At 35.4% G+C, this 21,209-nt stretch overlaps 1 protein-coding gene across 7 annotated transcripts in view; it reads right to left on the bottom strand.

Moving 5' to 3' along the window:
* The window catches only part of LOC112506659 (myosin-15), a 37,412-nt gene that overhangs the window by 5,037 nt on the left and 11,166 nt on the right, over positions 1-21,209 (bottom strand). For 4 of the 7 annotated variants that reach the window (XR_003068473.1, XM_025110872.1, XM_025110876.1 and 1 more), the window contains 21 exons: positions 18,643-18,701; positions 15,347-15,503; positions 14,554-14,703; positions 14,317-14,453; positions 12,857-13,003; positions 12,665-12,766; positions 11,115-11,172; positions 10,402-10,503; positions 9,528-9,565; positions 9,306-9,432; positions 9,040-9,213; positions 7,727-7,858; positions 6,179-6,288; positions 5,753-5,813; positions 5,403-5,580; positions 4,871-5,076; positions 4,637-4,756; positions 3,918-4,016; positions 2,581-2,802; positions 1,168-1,307; positions 736-847 (listed from right to left, as the gene is read on the bottom strand). Coding sequence is in view for 6 of the 7 variants with exons in the window: in XM_025110872.1 (XP_024966640.1) it covers positions 736-847; positions 1,168-1,307; positions 2,581-2,802; positions 3,918-4,016; positions 4,637-4,756; positions 4,871-5,076; positions 5,403-5,580; positions 5,753-5,813; positions 6,179-6,288; positions 7,727-7,858; positions 9,040-9,213; positions 9,306-9,432; positions 9,528-9,565; positions 10,402-10,503; positions 11,115-11,172; positions 12,665-12,766; positions 12,857-13,003; positions 14,317-14,453; positions 14,554-14,703; positions 15,347-15,503; positions 18,643-18,701 (2,631 nt within the window). In the remaining variant the exon portion in view is untranslated. The other 3 variants (XM_025110875.1, XM_025110873.1, XM_025110877.1) reach the window with 3 other exon arrangements.

The raw sequence follows: 21,209 nt of genomic DNA, 5'->3' as shown, positions 1-21,209 counted from the left end.
GCTCTATTTGTTTCCTCAAGCAATAAGTGTTGAATGTCGAATGCAATTCCGAATAACTAAGTAAAGCATACAAATATGAAAGTGAAGTTACTGAGACTTTTTGATGTCCAACTGTTAAATTTGTGTGATCCATTGATCATAATTGCCGCTCAGAATGAAATAAAGCCATATTGCTTCATAATTAAGCAGAATTATAGAGCTAGATATGATTCTTTTACAGTAACATTGTTTTTTTTTAAAAGTTCTCACTGAGATAGCAACCATTTATAAAATTCATATATTTAAACAATTCAAGTCTTCAAGACAATAAACTTACAGGAATTCATGTTAATTTTGAATTCTAATTTCTTTTCCCTACAATATGCAGTTATGCACTGAAATAACATTTGTAGTTCCCAAGAAAATAAATAGTACTTGAGTGCACTATCCCACATACAATCCTGCGATAGGTCCATGGAGTGGTGCCTACATGTGTGCAGATAAAACTTCAACAAGAACCATTCACTGTATAGAACTCCACAAATTAGATCACGTCATCAAATTCAAACATGAAAAAAACTATGTTCGGCTTTGAGAAAAATAAAGCAAACCATTTCCCCAAAGGGAGAAAGTATTGTATATACTACAAACTAGCGCACATTAATTCACTGGCCAATCAAAGCCATTTGATTTTGAGACGAATATTAGGTTCTTGCAACGATTTAAAATATAATCTAAGCTGAACTATCAACATACCTCAAGAAAAGGCTTGGTGTGACTTGGCCAGCTCCCTTTTGGAGAGACACTTAATGTGTTCTGTCTTAGAACATGATTTTCTTTCTCCAAACTTAAAAGCTTTTCCTCAAAACTACATAGAAAAAACAATGTCGAACAAATAGTCATTATCGATTACACAAAGCCTTCAACTGAAGAATTTAAAAGAACAGGTCAAATAAACTTTCCAAATCTGTCAGACTATACATACAATAGGAGCATATGTACGAAAAATTAAATTTAGTTAACATATAACAAAAGCTTTCCGATATGAACATATAGATAGAATCTCCAAGTAAACACATTATAAACATAGGTCTAAACAAAAAGCAAGGTAATCCTTGTAGGTTGTCAAAATAAGATAAAAAGACAAATCCAGTGAATATCTCAGCAATCTAGATATGAAACCAAGACCTTTTTAGCTTCTTCTGGAGTTGTGAACATGTTCTCTCAACCTCCCTCAATTTTTTGTGGTTACTGGATGCATCTTCTTTAGCTTCAATAAGCTGGCTCTGCAGCGCTGAATTCTTCTCTTCCAATGTACTCAATGAACTCTGCAGGAATGTGAAATAAGTAGCTGACAGTTTTACATCAAATATCCAAATACAAAAGGCATGTATGCCTTCAACTCACAGGCGGTCCACCATCCAAGTCCAAACTATATACGTTAAAGTCATATACCACTTAAGACATATAATTAACGATCTCAGCCATCTTGCTTTTAATTTTATTTTCCATTACTTTAACTCTGTCCTGTGCACATAAAAATAATGCCAATCTTGGCATCAAGGTTCGCAAATACTAGTTTATTACTTCGTTATTATACCAATGGGCAGTTAAATGGAGTTGCAGAAAACAAATCTTAGATATGAGTTTCCAACACCCAAATAAATGCTAAAATGCTAAATCAGTGAACATTATCATGCTAATTGGTGCAATCATATCCAGTGCAGCATGAGCGCTTGTGTTCAGTGTTTGCTTGCCTAAATTGTGTAATTTTTTGTGTTTGATATTTTTCTTCTTTTTTCATAACATCATTGTTGATTAATCTACCAATGTAGAGTGATTATCTTGTATGCATATTCAATATTTAACAAACAATCGTAAAAGATCAGTTTCCTTTTTTGTTAATGGAACAACACTACATGGCAAGAAGTTGCATATTTATAGATGAAAACTCAGGTAATATCTACTTATGTGGACAGAAGAGGTTGTAAACATAAATGCCAAAAAGTCATTGTGTGACATGGAAGAAAGGGAAGGGTTCTTTATCCAAATCATGTAAAGCTAGAAAGGGAACATATAACTAACGAGTGAAGTCCAATCAACCAACCCTCTTAATTGCTGTCTCTAGCTGAAGAAAGCATTGGTAATGAATGGATGGATAATTCATAAATATTAAATAGAGCCTAATCAGTTCACTAACCTTAAAGTTTCAAGGTGTTGCAGGGAAGATGAAGAATATGGCATGAGGACATATAATGAACTCCAAGGACAGAAAAAGGAGCCTAACATCGTCAGGATTACTTCAATGGTTGGTGACCCAATGTCCATCTAGTTGTGGGCTCAAACCAACCCATTTTCTGAGGGCTTCCAGAAACACACCCCCAAGAGAGAGAGGGTAAAAGCAAGAAGAAACTTTTCCCATATACACTTGACAAAAGTAAAGCTTTATACTATGTGATCTTAAGATCCATATGCTATTACCAGCACAAGAAGATAAACATTCAGCCAGCAAGTTGCAAATAACAACCGAGAACAAAAAAGAAAGAAAGAAAATCACCAAAACTAAATAGAAAGATGCAATGGTTTCTCAGACAAACTTACCTTCAAATATAAATTTTCGTTTCTCAGGTCAGCCATTCCCACAATTTCTCTTTCCATAGAAGATTTTTCCTTTGCTGACAATTCCAATTGGTTTTGCAGCACTGCATTCTTATTGCATTCGTTCACTGTAGCCAACTTAGCTGCATCTAGCTCAAGGACCAACGACTGCACTGTTTTCTGAAGTTTTGCAATTTCCACAGACTTTGACTCGTCGTTTGAACCCTGCATTAGGTTGTGGTCCCATTATATAGGAGATAGCCAAATTCTAGCGGACAGGTACCCTAAGGAGGATCGGTCTGTAATATTTTATGAACAAGTGTTGTTTGGATGAAAAGGTTTGGTACACAGGCACTATCCAGAACAAGTGGTAGATGAAAAATTATTGCATGGTAATGTGTTGAACAAACAGTCTAAATGACCAGTCTGAAATAAGTTTGAATGAAAAATGATTGTTTGATAAGTATTTTGAATAAGGTAGTATGATAATAACATTAATAACTTCGAATATAATTATAAAACAAGATCTATTGAAACCGGACATGATAGTTTGAATACAATACACATTTTAGAGTTTACTTGTTACTTAATTTGCAATTTCATCACATAAATTAGTTATAAGCAATATATTGTAGTAAAAAATAGTGTGCAATAGAATGATTTAAGGAATAATAAATATAGTTGTGAGGTTCTAAGAAAAAATATGTTATTAATCAACGTTGGCAGATGATGAAGTAAAATATTGATCAAGTATTAATAATTAAAAGAGAAAAAAAAAAAGGAGGAATGAAGCATATAGAAAGGGGTTCAATCAATTAAATTCATGATCTATGAAATACATCCCAAACAGACAGCTCTATGTGTCTAACTGAATAAGATCCTTATCCCACTCAACCATTTAAGTCATGGACACCCCCAGGTGTTAGGTGAGCATACACAGAGACAGAGCAATACCATAGAAATCATCATTTCTTATGTTTCTAGTACTTTAGTCTGGTTCTGTTAGTGGGACAAACCAATACGAGAAAACTTCTTGATTAGCTGAACTAAACTATGACCAGATTAATAGGTGAATATGATTTCATTGACAACTTGAACCAGCAACCATGATAAAAGAAACAGTGACCAGAATCATTGCACACAAAAGTTTAAGCCATTTTCAAGCCAGGACAAATAACGATAGCAAGCATCTTACACAAAAAATTAGAGAATAGCCGCAGATACGACTATTGTTATCCACAACTGCTCAGGCCACAAGATTGGCTCGATGGCTAGCAAATAGCAAGTGAACATTCAAAGAAGATCTGCAACGACAAAAAAACTGAACTAGAAAAGAATACCCTTAATTTTTTCTCTAGTTGCAACCGCCATGTGAGATCCTCCAGCTGCTTTTCAAGCTTAGATTTTGCTAGGCGCAGGGCACCAGTCTCATTGGCCTCCTGTCAAATGTAAAAGCAGCAAATGATGCATTGGGCACAACTAGAAAACAAGAAATGACAACTAAAGAAAGAGAATAACAAATGATTCATAACTAAACTAGATTTGCACAGCCGCAGCATTCACAGCTGATGGTCAACAAAAAAGTGGTTGGCAGGGTTTGGAATGGTCATGACAAAGGTGCTAATTAGACAAGGCAGCAACTAGGCCTTAATATAGTTATTTGACAGCAGCAGCAGCACTGCAGCAGTAAAGGTTTGTTGTTTAGGGTTTTAGCGCTAGTACTATGAAACTGCCCAAGGTATGAATTGGCATCTATTACTCGAGAGATAATACAGCATATATAGGCTGAATACAATTTTTGTTCATGAGGAGAAGAATATTCAAAAAAAAAAATTAAAGAAAACCCTGATGAACATAGACAATCTACACCTCTAGGTACAAGACTATAGGATAGTGTGCCAGACTATAAAGGTTGGGATTCAGGATGCTACCGCCTTCAACTGATACGTTAACAAATACAATACACCATTTTGGTAAACACATGCTTATTAAAAGAACTGAAACTTGATAGATACTCGAGCATAAAGCACCAATGAGAGCACCAAAAATGCTTCCTTACCTGCTTAAGCTTCCGGAGCTCTCTCTTAGCCAATTTCCGTCTCCAAAGACATTGTATTGCTGTAATATCGTGCTGACGATGAAGAAATGCAGAACGAACCTTAAACATCCTCCATCGAGCCTGTGGAATCAGAAAACAGTGAGAAGCAGGGTAAAAGTACTTCAGATGTTATGACATCAATACTCCATATTTCCACACAAAAACTTGTTTGCTTAAATGCTGCAAAGACATCACCTGAATTACAGTGGCAGCTCTATGTTCGCATATGTGTAAAAATCTTTGCCGAGTAATGAAACCACGGATGCTTGCTTGTAAAAGTACAGCAGAGAGACGTTGCTGCGTATAGGCATTCCTCAACAGCCATCCACGAATATACTTCTGAATCAAAATGGCAGCAGCAGCTTCTTGTTTTGCAGCATATATAATTCTAGCAAGATGACCTGCAAAAATATCGTTAAAGGTATGAGCTATTAGTGCAATTTTACATAAAATTGAATCAAGATTGAGCAGAAGTATAGAAAGCTAAATAATCTCAATAGAGTAAAAGATTATTTGAGTGATTCCAAGGTTCAAACTATATTTTAACAAAATGGCCCGTTTAAAAAATAGTATTTGATTATATGGACAGAGAAGCACCTAAAATTGTGTGAAAAAGCAATATGATAACTCTTGTGTGCCTGAGGGATTAAGATTGAGGTCTTAAAACAAATTGACAAACGAAAATTATTGGGCATGATAAAAGGCAACTAAATTTAAAGAGCAGAACCTCTGCAGTATGCTTGGAAAGAAACTGCAGCAGCTCGCTTGGATGTAAAATCCCTGCGAGCAATAAACGTTCGAAGTCGAAGCTGGATGCACTTCGCAGCAGAATCCAAGACCCCAGCACGTTGAGAGTCCAATACACCAATCTGACCAGCCCTAAGGAAAACTTTGGTCTTCCCCAACTGCAAAAAAGAATTATGGAAATATGGAAGAGGTTAAAAAATAAAAGGTTGGATGTCATTGACGTGATGGCTGAAAAATCCAACAGCAGGCCATCTGCATAAGCAGTCATGTAATCCAAACTAAACATGTTAAAGCAACATCTAGTTATGTTGCAGCTTTGAGTAAGCAGACCTGGTAATTCTCAAGTTTCAGTTTTTGCAGGATTTTTTCTGCCATGGCTCTTCCATCATAACTGCAAATACATCAGATCAAGAGTAAATAAGAAATGTTATTGCGATTTACCATAAACAAATATAACAAAGAAGGCAGGAACAACGACAACACAATTTCAACATTTGAGCATACATTTACATCAAAAGGCAGCATTGGACACATGCCAAGCAACAGTGAAAATGCTTTCACAATTTAAAAAGATTTTGTTAAAGCAAGCGAGGATCCTGGCTGTAATATTAGTGGTTTGTAGAAAAAACAAACAAAATACAGATTTAGAAAATGCGATTTATCAAGAAGCAGCTTCAACAGAAAGCACAAAGAAAATTAAAGCAGATGATCTGACAAATAATACACTCCAACTCAGCAAGCCTGCCTTGAACCTACCTTCCACCCATAACTTCCATGGCAATGAGTCCAAAACGATCTACAAATTCATGATAGGTTTTCCGAGTAGGATATCCTGCCAGACTTATTCGAACAGCCTCCAAAACACCCTACAGAAGATCGCATTACAGCTTCAGAAGGCAACTTCAATTGAGAAAACATACTGAAATAATAAAACTAATCTCCACGTGTTATTTGTTCGTCCTGTGGCTGGATTGCCCGAAAAATTGAACAGCAGTTCACCAAACCCACAGGCAAAGTGAAATTATGTATTCCATAGCCATTTAATATCAATATTCTCATTTAACACCGATCAAGTAATGCTAAAATCAGGAAACCGCTACCTTTAAACTTGAATTGCAGCTTTTGTGCTTACCGAAGCTTTTATTTAGAAAATTGCATGTCCACCAACAAAAAAAACAAGAAGAATTCTCGATAGTCGATCGATAGTGTCACAAGTTCAAAAAGTTAAAATTCTTGTAGTTCATGGCTGAAGTAGTTTGTACGCTGATGAATATCAAGCTGATAATTACGTCATCAAGCATTTACGGTGTTAGTCTCTGGCCCCATCCTTGGGTTCACTTGGAGGTGATGGGTTCAAATAACCATCACTCAGGATAAAGAAAGATCATACATTAACATCCGGACACACCCCCTATCTACTCAGAATTGATATTAGCTTTGGGCACTTGACATCTTAAACAATGGACCCCAAGCTCGCAGCTACCTACACAACACCAGTTCAAATATTTGTGCCTTGGTTCATCTAGATTAGGCCAGGTATAGAAAATCCGATATATATATACATATATATATTAATTATTCTACATGCCTTCAAATTTGATTTTCTAATAGCAATTACCAAATTGGCTGGGCTTTTTGTCTTTTATGATCCCTCCATCCCAAGAAGATGAAACATTTGACCTGCCATGTTGTCTAATAAAAATGTTTGACTATTGCTCACAAGTATGGCACTTAATTATGATGAAATAAAAATAAACTTGTGGACCAGATCAGAAGTTACTAATTTCGAGCAATTGTTAATGATGAGAAAATAAAGTAACACCGGAAACTTACAAAAAAATCCTAGACTGGCAAAAATGTATATTGTTGCATTTCTTGGGATGGGTGAAGAATTTTCTTTCTACAATGAGAACTGCACAGTGTAATCTATAATGTTATCACACACCCTGATTTTAGTGAACATCTGAAGTTGCCTTAACTCATTTCATATGCGCTTACTAATCCAGTGAATTAAACGCCAATTGCATTTAAAGACCAAAATAGACTATAAAACCAAGATGATGACAAGATACATTGCACTGGAAATTTGATAAGTAACAAGATTTATAATATTTTCTCCTCATGTACTCACAGTGGCCTGACAAAGAAATAAACACATAAAAAGGCTGCATAATCAACATAATTCAAATAATGACCAAACATAACTATGGCAAGAACTGGAACAAGCAAAAGTACACATGACTATCGACACAAAATGTTGAAAAGTGCATAACAAATATTGAAAAGAGATAAAATGCCACTGACCCCACAACGTAACTGATGCAACACACTCTGATTCTCAAACATCTGAGGGCGATTCACTGAGTTTGGCTTCACACAGCGGACATAATGAGGCTCGGTTGAACTGAGGGTATCCATGAGAGCTTGTAGTTGTTGCTACAAGCATACAGGAAAAACAAGAAGAGTACCACAACCATTAGGAATGTAACAAGACAGATGCCACAATTAACTAATAACACATAACTCGTTATGAACCAGACACAAGTCAGATGAAATTATGCTCCAAAAATAGATATAGAAAGATGTCTGAGATGTCAGCATAAATCAAAGCTACCGTCTCGGCCATCTTCAGGCTAGAGACATCAGCACCATTTGATTGGCTGGGAAAACTTTTGTGCCCAGCTTTTTAAAATTATAAGCTTTGACATTTAGCACCTAACAAGGTTAACAATCACATGCATTCAGCATGATGAGGTTAGGTTCTTTATGAAGCACACAACTTATCACATTGATCAAGGTATCTTAGAAAGTACTTGCACATGTTTTTGCATTTGCTTCTATAGCTTGAAAATATTGAGGCACAAAAATTTCTACTTACCACAAACGTTAGTAATAGTCTACACACCATCCAACACAACTACACAAGAAACAAAAGAAACAAACAAACAAAATAAAGTGGAACATCATTTCTTGGTGACCAGTTACTTTTGAAATAAACCTACAACAAGCTAGCAGTCAACCATCCGACCTTCATGAAGGTTTCTTCAATTTGTATTTGTTTCATTCATTTAAAATATCAAGAGAATACAAACTGTCAAATGGTTTATAGTTGATGGGCGTAGGGTCCACATGCTACGCTTTCCTATCCAGCAAGAAACTTGCAAATATTCACAATAGTCCTAGTCAGCCAGAATTTCCATCTTTATAATGCACGCCAATCAGTGCTTTCTATGTGTGGATAACAGAGTGTAGAAGTACTTGTGATTGATGCAAAATATTAAGGTATCAGAGCTCCAACATGATACATTCAAGCATCAAGCTGCACTGATCCAATTTGATTGCCGATACATTTCTTTATTATTACACTATTTTGTGCTCAATATAAACACAATGTTCAATCAACACATACTAAAGAATGTCATAACCCAAAGACTCTGTTCGTCACATACCCCAAAAGACTTGAAACATATATGTAAAGAACAAGTGGCCCACCAGCATCATATTACAAGTCCTCAAGCACTCTCAAATTAAAGTACCTCAAACTCTTCCATCACACATCTGACACAAATTAACATTTGGCAGAAACAAGGACTTAAAATAAATAAAAAATTCCATACCTTAAATCTAGATGCCACAGAAGAAAATTTATACGAGGATCTTGAAGATTCTTCTGGCAGTACAGGAAAAAGACCAGCAATAAAACAACACTTTGAAGACGATAGTAGATTACAGTGATCAATAACAACATAATCACGATTTTTATCCAAAAAGGAGTCTGTTTGATAATTGACCTGCAGTTAAAGAATCCAGATAAAATATTATGAGGTGTATCATGTTAGCAACAGCTGCACTCAGTTCCAACATGCTATTGTGTATGACTTGCCTTGCCAGCGTAGTGAGCAATGGTAAAATCTGTCTCAGAGAACTTTGCCTTCCCTAACCTTGGGTTGGCACGCAAGTTCTGGAACAGCTTATTTGCAAATGTTTCATGTGTTGACTTGGGAAACATGCTGCAAGAACATGAAAATACGATAAGAAGAATCTACAGCAAAATGACTAATAGATAAACGTGCAACAATAGGAAGTCCCATAAATCATTTTGTACCAAGCTTCATCCAGTAGAGCAATCACTCCGATAGGCTTCTGCAAAAGCATGTCAAAGCATGATTATAAGAAAAAACTTCGATAATCTAGATCTATCTACAATGCATAAACAACTAATGAAACACAGAGCAAATATTTAAAACTGGAGCAGTAGAAAATCCTTTACATCGCAAATAACCGCAATAATTATCCAGTGTTCCATTAAAATTTTGAAAAGAAAATAATACCAAAGGTGGTTCAAGCAGTGACACCAGCATTCTATCTCATAATGTAATTAGAGAGCAATGAATTGCAAATTACACAATACAGCCCCAAAAACAAGGGCCATTGGTTTTTAAAATCAACATCAACAACAACAACAAGAAGAACCGAGAAAATGTAATAAAATAATTCACTTTCGGTTTCAGAAGCTTATAATAGAAAAAATATACACCTCCCACTCATGAGAGCTAAGAAGAAGCAAATCTAAATGAAACACAACATCAGCCAGTGACAGAATTACCACTCCGAAACAGAAACACACTGCCGCATGCATAATTGTTTCTACATCATGGACTAGAACTATAAAGTAATCTGGTTATACAAAAAAATCATGTCCAGAAATATCAAGCATATAGTTGGCTATTGAAAAGCACACTAAAATAAACTGAAGCATCATTAACAGTAATATCTTAAATGAAAATTCATTCGCAATCAAAAGTAGTAGCAAAAGATCTCTCATGATAACAAAATCAACTGACTAGCTTCAAGAAAGTAAGAGAAAGGCTTTATTAATTCATATAGTAACCAATGTCATTTGAGAGGTTGTTTATATCTTGGAAACATAAGCAGCTAAGAGAGGCACAGAAAGGCATGTTGTCAGAATATGAAATAACCTTTTCAATGAGATCTAAAACATCTTGATTATCTATAAACTCAATATAGCTCCAAGCGATTTCTTCCTTGCGATACTCCTCCTGCTCCATCTTAAAAACATGCTGCAAGAATCCAACCAAGCAGGGTATACGTAAAGAAAGATTCATCTATAGTATATGAAAACAAGAAATGAAGGATACCTCAACTAATTAAGATATGAAACCCTCAACATGGCCGTACTTTTGATATTTCCGGAACTACATGTCCAATGAAACAAAAGGGAATGCAAATGCAAGTAGGCTTATTATTCGATATCCACATGATTCGATGATGTCAGAACAGCTCCAATCAATGGAGATAAATCAATAAAACTAATCCCATGAACTTTGCACTCTATCAAATAACACTTCAACTACACACATAGTTCTCCTTTGCTTTGCATCTTTTTCAACTATACCATGCTGGGCCCTGAAGTGTTGCTTTTGGTCCTTGTGAGACGTGAAAGTAATCATAGAAGTAAAAAAGCAGAGAAGGTAAATGGCATGTTGGAAGGACTTGGTAGATAAAACAGAAATAGATAAATGACTAGATCATAAAAGGAGACCTTAATTTTCATGTATATTTCATGGATACATTAAAATGTTTCAAAATAGAGAGTCCCTCACCATACTTGCTCATATACATTATTATTTGTGACCATACACAAAACTGCATGTTATGCATCCGTACTCACCTCATTGAAATGTTGTTGAAGCTTTTCATTTGCAAAATTAATGCAAAATTGCTCGAAACTGTAAAATGGAAACACATAAAACTAATCATGTTTATGAAATCTTGAAGTAAGAAGACACCAAATGAACCACTTACAACAAACAAGAGTTTATTCAATTGTCCCATTATATTTAGTTGAGCAAGTTATCAATACAGTATCAATCAAATCCCATCTTTCTTGCTTCAACTATTTGCTAATTACACTTTGCTACTAGCCTACTATAAAACTTGAAAAAAGTACGAAGAATGCAGTCTCTCACTGAAGGTCTGGAAAGCTGAGTACAGTGTTTCAGGTGGAGAAAAAAAAGTGGTTGTACCTGAAAGGGTACCAAGAATAAAGTAGTTTACCAAAGCAAAAACCGCCACACATTAATATTTGGGGTCAGCTCGAGAAACACTACCTAGGCTCAAGCTTGAATAAATTTTACAAAATAGAGCTCGAATACTTTTTCAATGTCTCATCGATGCTCGTATATCAAATTTCAGTTTCATACTATGACCTAAACTTCAAGTTTTGTAAGCTCTTGTATAACTCCTTAATTGGATCGAGCTCTACACCTAGCAATAGCAGCAATTGTTTTTTAAATATATTTTGATTGTATAACTTATCAACATATGAACATGTTCGGCTCGAAAAAGTGTATGCTTGTATGATCATCACGGCAGCCACATATTCACTATTCCCCATGTAATAAATACATATATACACACATATTTATACATGTGTGTGTATCTAAGTATATATATATATATATATATATATATATATACACTATATTATAAGCATTTGACAAAAACTCTTAAAAACCACTTTTTATGCGTAAAGTACGTTTATTAATGCATATTACTTAAAACTCAAGATTGCAAGTAGATTGTGCGTAAGTACAACTTATTAAAGCTCCATATCTAAATTCGTGTAACTAACTACAGATAAACATAATCAAATATAGGATAAACATCTCATTTTAAATATAAAATATCTAAAATATAATTAGGATAATCATTGAGTTCTAACAGAATACTTAATTATTATCAACATAAATGTTATATTATTAAACCAAAAATAAATTATTTCGTTATTAAACTTAAATTAAATTATAATAAAAAATAAATTAAAGAAATTACATAAAAAATGAGAACTTTTAAATAGTTGATTTGATATTAACATTGATATTTTTTTTTCAAATTTTTATGATATCTTCAAATTTATATTTTATTCAAAGATAAAATCATTATTACTTTCTTAAAAACACATAAAATCGTATTATACATCAAGACAAATAATAAAATAGAACATTAAAATCGAGATGTGTCTTGCTGCATTGCGCGACTACTTTTCTAGTGTATATATATATATATATATATCTTTTAATTTCTTAAAATGTACTTATGGCTCCCATATCTTTCCAGAAAAATCTTATTCACTGTTGTCAGGCTTCCTCAAAGCAACTCATACAAGGCACAACACACCACAGTAAAGAATTATAAAATTAAGAAGATAGGTGAATTGACCTGTTATTCTTAAAGCATTCAAATCCGTATATATCAAGAACTCCAATTTGCAAGCGAGAATTAAGGTCTTGCCCAACAGATCTATTGATCTTTTCAACAAGCCTGAAACAAGCCAGGAAAAGTCAAAAAGATGAAAAGGAAATAAAGAGAGGGAGAAGAGAGAGGACTTTGAAAATGCAGATATGGCCAGACCAATCAAACAGCCGAGCATAAACAGTCTTTGCTAAAGCATCACGACTCGCAACAGCAGCATCACAATCAAGAGCTTTAATTATGATCCCTTCACGAGTTTGAATGGAACGTGTGCAGAGAGTTGCGAGCAAATGTTTTACATCACACCTGAAAAAAAGGCACTTAAATCACACAGATGTTCTGAAACCACAACCTCAACTGACAATGACTATTCAAAGAACTGAGCTGTCAGCACACTAACTCCATCAGAAGTCAACATCAGTTAATTAATCCTAGAATAGTTGTGGCATTATCATTTTTTAGATGCTATGAAAACAACGTGCTTGCTCAAAGCAACTCAACTTTTTTCGAGATATTCAAACATGCAAAAGCCTTTTGTTATTTATTAAAAATAAAACTGTAAAATGCTAAAAGTTCCCTTTTCTGGATCCCCCAAAATCAAGTCACTTTTGGGATACAAATAGATAGTTGAGATCTTGCTCACACCCTCATGTTCCTATAGGCAATTATGGCTAATAATACATGTAGAGTCATGTTCTTACTTAAACCCCTATCCCTTCCTTTACATATGATATCATTCCTGCTGTCAATTGGTAGACCCATGTTTGGATCCCTCCACAAGTGGATAGTCACCATTCCTGTTAATTTATAGTTCCTTCTTTCACAAGACCATTGTGCACCAAAACATACTTGAAATGTTTACACACCATCACTTACTGATATAGATTTAGTTGTACCACACATGGTTTTAAAAATCGTTTGAGGCTTACGCCTCGAGGCATGCCTCAAGGCGAGGCGGCCCAAAGCCACATCTGAGACGGTACCTCTTGGACCAGCGACAAGGCTTACGCCTTGGTTTAGCGAGGCGGTAGATGAGGCGTGAGGTGTGAGGCACTGTCGAGGCATACGCCTCAGATAATCTGCTTCGGTAATGGTTTTTTTGACTTTTTTAAAAGCTTTATAGCAATAGTAGTACTTCTCTTTATACTATAAGAGTTCTTTTCATATTAGAAAACTAGAAGTCAAAGCCTAATGGACCCAATGTGCTATGTGTACTTATAATATTTTAAAACCCAAAAAGCTAGTATTTTCTCCTCTCAATCCACACCCTCTCTGCCTATATCACATTTCAAATTTTCCTCTGTCAAGAACCACTGAACAAGCGTCTCTTAGTGATGTAGTATTATATATATAGTATATATACACAAATGTGTGTGTGTATATATGTGTAGTATATATACATATTTTGGTGTACATATATTTCCGCCTCGTGCTTACGCCTTGAACCGAATCGAGGCTTATGCCTCTCCTTATTGAGGAAACACGCCTCAAGGCCCGATTCCGCCTTTTAAAACCTTGGTACCACATAAACACAAAGAAAATTATAATCAAAACTGAAAATTAATGGCATGAGCCACACATTAGTAAAGAAGATGCCAGAATAAAAGTGAATCACCCACATAAAAAGAGTAGCAGCCATCTGCAGATGAAAATTTGATTTCTCATCCTTCACCACTGAGGAATCATGCTCTTTCCCTGGAGAAAATTCTATGTTTCCCAAATGAAGAATGGCAGCCAACGTACGAAATATCGCCTCCTAACAAGATAGGAAAGTCGTGGTGAAGAAAGCAGCCAAAAACACACCTATAAAAAGCAATACATTGGTGAAAACCTATGCTTGTGGAAATGTAAGAGACCTGCTCATCATGACTGATTCCAACAATATCCATAGCCCTTCTGGTCTTCACATATTCCTCTGCATTGCTCACACCCTCCAACTCATATATCTTGCTTTGATTTAAGTAATGGAATTCGCTTGGATGACCTAGCTTGTACCGATCTACATCCTGAAAACAAGAGGCTTCCACAACTATAAAATGTGCATTTAAGCTTGAAAATGAGAAATAAACCAAAAACAACAGAAAGAACATATCTGAATAAAATCAAGTTCACCCTTACACCAAATATTACACAACCACCAATAACTGTTTGCAGTACAGCAGTTAACTAAATATGCTTGTATATGCTGTAAAGGTGAACAGGTCATATTTTCACAAAGTCTTTGTGTAGAAATGAGGCAATGGAAACAAAAAGGGTAAGGCCTGGCTCTACTAGTAGATCACTAAGATCCACTTGAAAGAATCAGTATGCCATTTCAGATAACTAGTTGATGACCTGATAAGGAATCATGGTTTACCTTGGCCATCTATCTTTCTAATTCAACATAAGTTGTCTCATTTAAAGATTCAGTTATATATGTACAAAGAAAGCTTGTCCTCTAATAGTGTCCCTGTCGATAACAAACCAATTAATCCCTTGAACATGGGCTTTAAGACATTGGTTAATCAAAATCTAGAACTGACATCCTCCTCACATTTGCATTAGGAGACATCTACCGAAACGGTCACCATTTTTTAAATGTAGATATGCTTGTGCATCACATATGCATATGCATGTCTATCATTGAGACAGAGAGAGAAGAGGGAGTACTCTTCCAGATGCACACAACTGATAGAAGCAGTGGTAGTTTCTTTCCGGATCTGTTATCTGGACCACACGAGATCGCTCAAGTAGGTATGTTCGAATTGCCGCACCAGATATTCTACCACTTGCATCAAACTGAATCTCCACAAACTTGCCAAAACGACTGCAACCCAAAGCAACATAGAAAATTTCCCTTTATTAGCATATGAAAACCGCTAATCACTAAACAAGCATAAGAGCTATAGCTTTCCACACTGATACATTGATTCTCCCAAATAGTATGAACCCTTTACTAGCATGAAGTGGGTTACAGCATAACAGCATGGTTAACGTTGTAGTTGTAATATGCCGAATTATTTTATTAATTTTATTATGAAATGACATAATATGGCAAATGATCACATATAGCACATCAATGTAATGGAAGAACCTGTGTCACCACAAGTGTCTCCTCAAGCGAAGAACAGAGTTGAAGTTGATTTCTACACTAAAAACTCCATAACCTATAAGGATTCTTGATGATATGACTCTTCTAAGTTACATTTTTACTATATTGATTGCAGTTGTCGTATCTCAATGAACAGATAGACATTCTAGTCCTATGGCCCTCTCGATCCATCGTTGAATTTTGTGATTGCCTTTTAAATGACCCATAAACCCTACTCAAGAAACTGACGCTTTTCTGCACAATTCTAGCTAAGCAAAATTGCATTCCCTAGACTCATCACTTAATATGCCAATAGCATACATCATGGTCACCCATACAAAGAACGGTAGTGGAGATAATGAGAATTCCATTTTATAGATGTTATTTCCTTTCTCCAGTAGAGTATAGACAATAGCCTCATAAGAGATTTCTAGAACAAAGAGAACTTTATAGCATGGACACTTCCCATCCAAAGGTTAACCATATAAGAAATTATATTTTCATTAATGTCCTAAGCAAATAATCATAAAAATTCAAGTTTGTTGTATCCCGTAAAGTATACAACAAAAAATTCATTTCATAAGATGAACAATTGCCTCATTATTATTACTATACAATCTCCAAAACCCAGGTCCTCTAGCTCCTGCTCGTGCGTGAATGAGTCTAAGTTCCGCTGGTGATTGTCTTTGCTCCCCAAGTTGCATTGTAGGTGGCAACTGCCTTCACTTTGTTGCCTCAGCACCAATGTTGCCTGCTCATGTTTCTCAAAAGGCAGGAAGAACATCCAAAGCTACCTGGACTTGATGTCCCTTCAACAATTGCAAGCACCTCCTAGTGGTTTTGTGAAAGTAACAGTGGCAATGACAATGCAGCAGCAGCAAAGTGTGTGTTGTTAGTGTGTCGATGAAAATTTATAGAAAGGTGATAATAAGTATTTATAATGTCGAATATAATGCTTTGAGAGGCAGAGACGCATCAGAACTCAATTTTGAAAGTGAGACAGGAAACAGAGATCAATGGCATAAAGGATTAGCAGAAGACTGAGACCGGCATGGAGCATGGAATAAGCACATGCTTGTAGTAATTAATTTGAATTCATTAACTGCAACTACTGCCGGATGGTCTATTTTTTAACTATAGGTATCTTAGGTAGCAATTGGCACGACTAGTACAGGACTGGACTAATTGTCTGTTTTGCGTTCGGTAAGTTGGACTGGACATGACAAAACTGTTAAAATGACCAGATTGCCCCTAACATGTTGTTTAATGTTCTTTTTATCATATAATAGTTACATATTGTTATGAAAAGATTTTTATACTAGCTTTTTATACAACATTTTGTAAAGATTGTTAAAGCCAACTATTATCCCATTCACAAGAATGTGTTTTTGTAGGGTTTTTACCCCTGGATTCAAATTATTCCAACTTCAAACAGTGCGCTTTTTACCCTTGGTTTCAAATTGAGGGGATTCTGAAATTCGATAATATCTTCAGGTGGTGAAGACAATGAAGAACAAGTATGACCATTAATACTTTTGGGAGTACCAGTATGACCATCCAAAAAATGAGATTGTTCATGATTTGCATGTAACTTAGAGGCTCTTATTCTGATCTTCCTTTCCTGATCTACTTAAAAGCATGTAACATATTTTAGCATTATAAGTTCAGCAACAAAAGTGTTGTCTTCCTCTCGGGCAAGTGTTTGGAAGAGCCTATGTGGTACATGTGTGGCACGACCGACAAGGCGGCATCTCATCCATTTGAGTGTCCATCACTCAATGGTGAATGCAACATATGAATGAATCCACCATAATTTCTTTCACTGCATTTTCAGAAGCAAGAATGCATATAATTCCTCTTTTAAAATGGCTATATTTGACATCCACTTCGAAAACATGACAGTTCAAGAACCAAGACCACCATATTAAAAAGTCTGATTCTATTGATTGATTTATAAAGAATAACAACATAAGGTCTGAAATCAGTTAATCCCAAGTTCAAAATTGACATAGAATGAAAGACTTGTATAGGATGTATTTATAATGTAGCTAGTAACATCAAACATACACATGTATGTGTTACCATGCTAGGCATATATATATATATATGTATGTATGTAGGGGAGAGATATTTTGCAAACCAAGCCATTTGTACAAACCATGAAAACCGTCAATTTCATTGTTTATTTTAGTGAAAAAATTTCATGAAATTGTTTAATATGATGAAATTGTTTAATATGATGAAATTGTTTCAAATAATTATGGACATTACCATCTTCATTCTATTAATTTTAGTAAACAAATTTCATCAAAATGAGAAATACATGAAACAAATTAATTTTTACATAGAAACCATAATATATGAACCATTTTCATCATGAAATGAATTATTTGGAATAATTTCGTCATGTTAAACAATTTCATGAAAAAATTCACTAAAATAAACAATGAAATCAACAGTTTTCACGGTTTGTACGAATAACTTGGTTTGCATTAATATATATATATATATATATATATATATATATTTAAATGATGTCTCCACATACATCTTATCACAGAAGTAAGTATAAACTAAAAAATATATTTTAACTTACAAGGTCAATTCTGCTATGCCATAACAAAAAACAAAATTTACCCATCATTAATTTAAGCAACAGAATAGTGGGTTATGCTCCAACAAAATCTGGAAAAGTCATCCCAGTCAAATTTTAAGGCTGAAAATATAAATCTGAATTCTCATAAGACTGCTGATAGCATATGAAACCTGATAGCCACTGATTGCAAAGCTTGGTCACATAAAAGAAGGGCTAGAACCATGGTAACCAACAGAGCACAAATGCAACTAGAACAAAAGTACAAAATCTGACACAAACCTTGAATTATCATTTCTAACAGTCCGTGCATTCCCAAATGCCTCCAAAAGGGGGTTTGACTGCACAATGGAAAAGAAAATAAGTCAAATAAACATAAACAGGAAGAGACAGAAAGACTAATGTATGTCAAATTGATAAGAAAAATGAAAGAATGCCTTACAAAAATGTATAAAGACAGTTAAGACACAGAAAACCAGGTCAAAGATATAAAAAGATAGAAACACGCCACTAATAGTTGTTTGTGTTGCATGAGGCACCAAAATGCAGTGATCCTTTTTTAACAGACGAATGCAAGAAACTCAGATTAAAAGAAGTATGTAGTATATCCAAACGAATATCTTAATTGTGTGTGCGCTTTAAGTCCAAAGATGATAAATTGAAAGAATAAGCATAATAAATTTCTAATCTCAAATTATTGTGTGATATCTATAATCAATTAGCCAAACAATGTGGGTGAAGCTTCACCTTCTAAAGGAGGAATATGAAGAAGTGATTATGTCGTCAGTCTAAGAGTGTAATCTTCAATGACTTGCTCATCTACATGGTTAACTATGAGCATGATTGGTAACAACATGCTCATTTACTTGTAAAAATCAAGTGATTCATTTCTTATTTGAAGCTAAATAATTTCACACCCGCTTGCTAAGAACTGATGATCGAAGCAGTCGATTGACTGTATTAGTCTAATGATCTACAGAATTTCCTCAGGTTTTCGAGAGACCTGAGATCTCTCCCTAAAGCGTTCCACTCAATTTGGTGTTCAGAAAACAGAATACCCTTCCCTCTAACCCCCTCTAATTATAGTTGGTTTTAAAAAGCGTGATGCGATCCGAGGCAGTAAGGGTCCCGGAAGCCGATGCGTGATGCGTGATGCGCTCGCATCACGCACGTGATGCGCCCGGTATTCAAAAAATACTTATAAATTAATTCTACATATCAATTTCTACCTTAAAAATACCTACCTATCAAAATACTTCATTTATAACATAAAGTAGTTCAATAAGTGGCATTAGAATCTTAAAAAGTTCGTGAATTGGAATAACAAAACACACAAACTACTACAATGAATTACACAAGTAAAAGTCTAATAGTCCCCAATCCCTAAACTAAACGACCAAGTGACCAACTAATACTCCCCAAGATCAGCATCATCAAACACCAACATGGGTTCATCTCCCTCATCATTATCAAACCCTCCAATATCTGCTTCCACCTCAACTTCATCATCTTCACGACTCACGTATATGTTCTTAATCTAATATGCGACTTGAGACTTGAGAGGGGCTTCTATTTTATTAGGTCATTATTACGTTCTATTTTAATCTACAAAAAGCCCAACTAAAAACCTCTAAAGAATGAAAAATGAGCCCAAACATGAAACATACAGGATGCGCTGATGCACGCATCGTGTGATGCATAGGTGATGCGACCGCATCAGAGAGCATCATGGAATCGCTTCGCATCAACCCCTCTGATGCATTACCTCCAGCGCATCGGAGTGCATCACGCATCAGAGTGCATTTTTAAACCAAGAATTATACTACCCCTTCTATTGACTTATTAACCAAACTTATAAACTTGTTGACCACAGGGTATAACAGAATCTAAGAGGAAGCGAAAGGTTGCTCAACTGCCACTGCAAGTATAAAACAACCACCAAATACGCTATTTGCGCAAACCATGTAGGCGAAATCATCCACTACTTGAGAACAAATATGGAAAGATTGGACTTCATTATTAGGTTAAAGATGTGACTGATATCTCGCACGTCTACATGGTTTGGCTAACGATGTGATAGGTGAAGATTGCTAATTTGATGAGTTAAGAGGAATGACTTGCTTGTTTATTTGTGTTGAAGACAAAATTTTATTAGATTAACCGATAGCCTATGTATTATTTTCGACTCAATGCACTGACCACCAAGCTATGTAAAACTTTATCGTTGATAGTATGTAATACTTCGAACCCCTCAAGATATCATGGTATGAGAGGTTTAGGTTAAATGTTTGGAGCTTCCTCCACAAACACTTGGTTGTTACAAACACAATGTTGATTCTTCGGTTCTTATGTTTTTATTCTAGTTGTCTTTGTTTTTAATTAGAATATGTTGGTTGGACCCTCAGAATATCCTCACATGCTGCCACCATTAGTAGCTTTGCTGCTTCACTGCATTGTGGCAAAAGTGGTGTCGAAGCCATAGAGGCTTTGCTGGCACTGTTGTGACAAATTACATCCGCAACTTGTCGAACTCAACTAGGCTTCATCGAACCAAACCCAGAAGTAGCCATATGTTTTTCAACATATTACAACCTGGCTGGGATTTTCTGGCCTCAACTTGAGTCTTGTAAGCAAGATCCAGCCCTGAATAAACCTTAAAGCTCAGCCTCTACCGGTCAGATCTTAATCCTTCAGACATCACCTTTCTGTCACCATATTCATTTGCCCCATGAGCTTCCAGACCATGCTGACCAAGTTCTATTTCCATTTATGTTTCTGAAAATGCATTAATTTTCCTTCTGCATTTGGTCCCTCAAATGTTGAAGCTTCTAAGTTGGAGAATGTGAAAC

The sequence above is a fragment of the Cynara cardunculus genome (assembly GCF_001531365.2).
Source record: "Cynara cardunculus var. scolymus isolate 2C chromosome LG 2, CcrdV1, whole genome shotgun sequence".
Taxonomy (NCBI): domain Eukaryota; kingdom Viridiplantae; phylum Streptophyta; class Magnoliopsida; order Asterales; family Asteraceae; genus Cynara; species Cynara cardunculus.
The sequence above is the reverse complement of the archived record's forward strand: the minus strand, read 5'-3'. Positions and strand labels throughout refer to the sequence as shown.